The sequence below is a fragment of the Glycine soja genome, chromosome 8, assembly GCF_004193775.1.
Source record: "Glycine soja cultivar W05 chromosome 8, ASM419377v2, whole genome shotgun sequence".
Lineage (NCBI taxonomy): Eukaryota > Viridiplantae > Streptophyta > Magnoliopsida > Fabales > Fabaceae > Glycine > Glycine soja.
Genome location: NC_041009.1, coordinates 24,448,197 through 24,449,351, shown reverse-complemented (window position 1 = coordinate 24,449,351; position 1,155 = coordinate 24,448,197). Strand labels below are relative to the sequence as shown.

The 1,155-nt window shown below is 35.8% G+C and overlaps 1 protein-coding gene across 1 annotated transcript; it reads right to left on the bottom strand.

Moving 5' to 3' along the window:
- Window positions 1–284: 284 nt before the first annotated feature.
- Window positions 285–857, bottom strand: LOC114424056 (protein FAR1-RELATED SEQUENCE 5-like). Its single transcript, XM_028390923.1, has one exon. It carries the CDS (start codon window positions 855–857, stop codon window positions 285–287), a length of 573 nt encoding a protein of 190 aa, XP_028246724.1.
- Window positions 858–1,155: the final 298 nt, after the last annotated feature.

Below are 1,155 nucleotides of genomic sequence, written 5' to 3'. Positions count from 1 at the left end.
TATCTTGAGTATACAAACTTGGAAATTTGTGAGTGCAATGCCTCACACCTAGAGGTTATTCTAAACCCACTAAAGTAACTGCCTCTGATATAAGTTGTGCACCACATTCTCCTTTTCTCATATAGCTCAAGAACCCAAGGATGATGTTCAACATCAAACATTGTTACTAATTCCATCCATTTCCTTTTGAACTCACCAACTTCATAGTCTTGAAGCATGCATCTAGAAAACTCTACAACAAACTTAACATTTTTTATGTTGGACTTTGCATTCTAAATCAAGTGTCATGCACACAAACAATTATAAGCATTAGGAAACACTTTTCTAATTGAATTCCTCATTGCAAGATCTCCATTTGTGATGACAAACATTGGGGGTTTCCCTTTCATAGCTTCTAAAAGTTTTTCAAGGAGCCAGACATGTATTTCCTTAGTTTCATTAGAAACAATTGCAACACCAAACACCATTGTCTTATTATGATGGTTAACATCATAAAATACAACTAGAGGGCATTCATACTTATTATTTCTATATGTGGCATCAAATGCCAAAACATCACTAAACATGGGATAATTCATTTGCATTGTGCCATCACGCCAAAACAAGTGTTGTAGTCTATTCTCATCATCAATTGTGTGATGGAAGAACATTAAAGGGTCATTCACACTCAAACTACTCAAACATTTCAATGCTAATTTACCATCCACATTTTTCAACCTTTGTTGTCTTCCAGTTTGGTTATACATGTCCTTGATACGATATCCCACCCTATCATAGCCTCCACATTGATTTGCAATAGAACCAAAAATTTGTGGGGTTCCCATTCCAACTGCTTTCATACTATTCAACAACATCATGTTTACCTCAAGGATTGACCTATGACTAGTCAGGATTTTACAAAGCTTATTTGGCAATAACTCATGGTTGTGGTCATCAAGAAAATTTTTTATTTACCATAACCCTGTTACGATGTCAACATGCACTCTCAGCTTAACTTCAATCCAGACCTTGTCTCAAGCTTGATCTCACACTTACGATTTTCTAAGGTTAGACCCCGATCCTTCCTAAACCCTTGTCTATAACACACAAAGGTTTGTTAACATTTGTACCCTTTCTTGCTTTTGACTACATTTTTTTTTTACCCCAAACCCATTG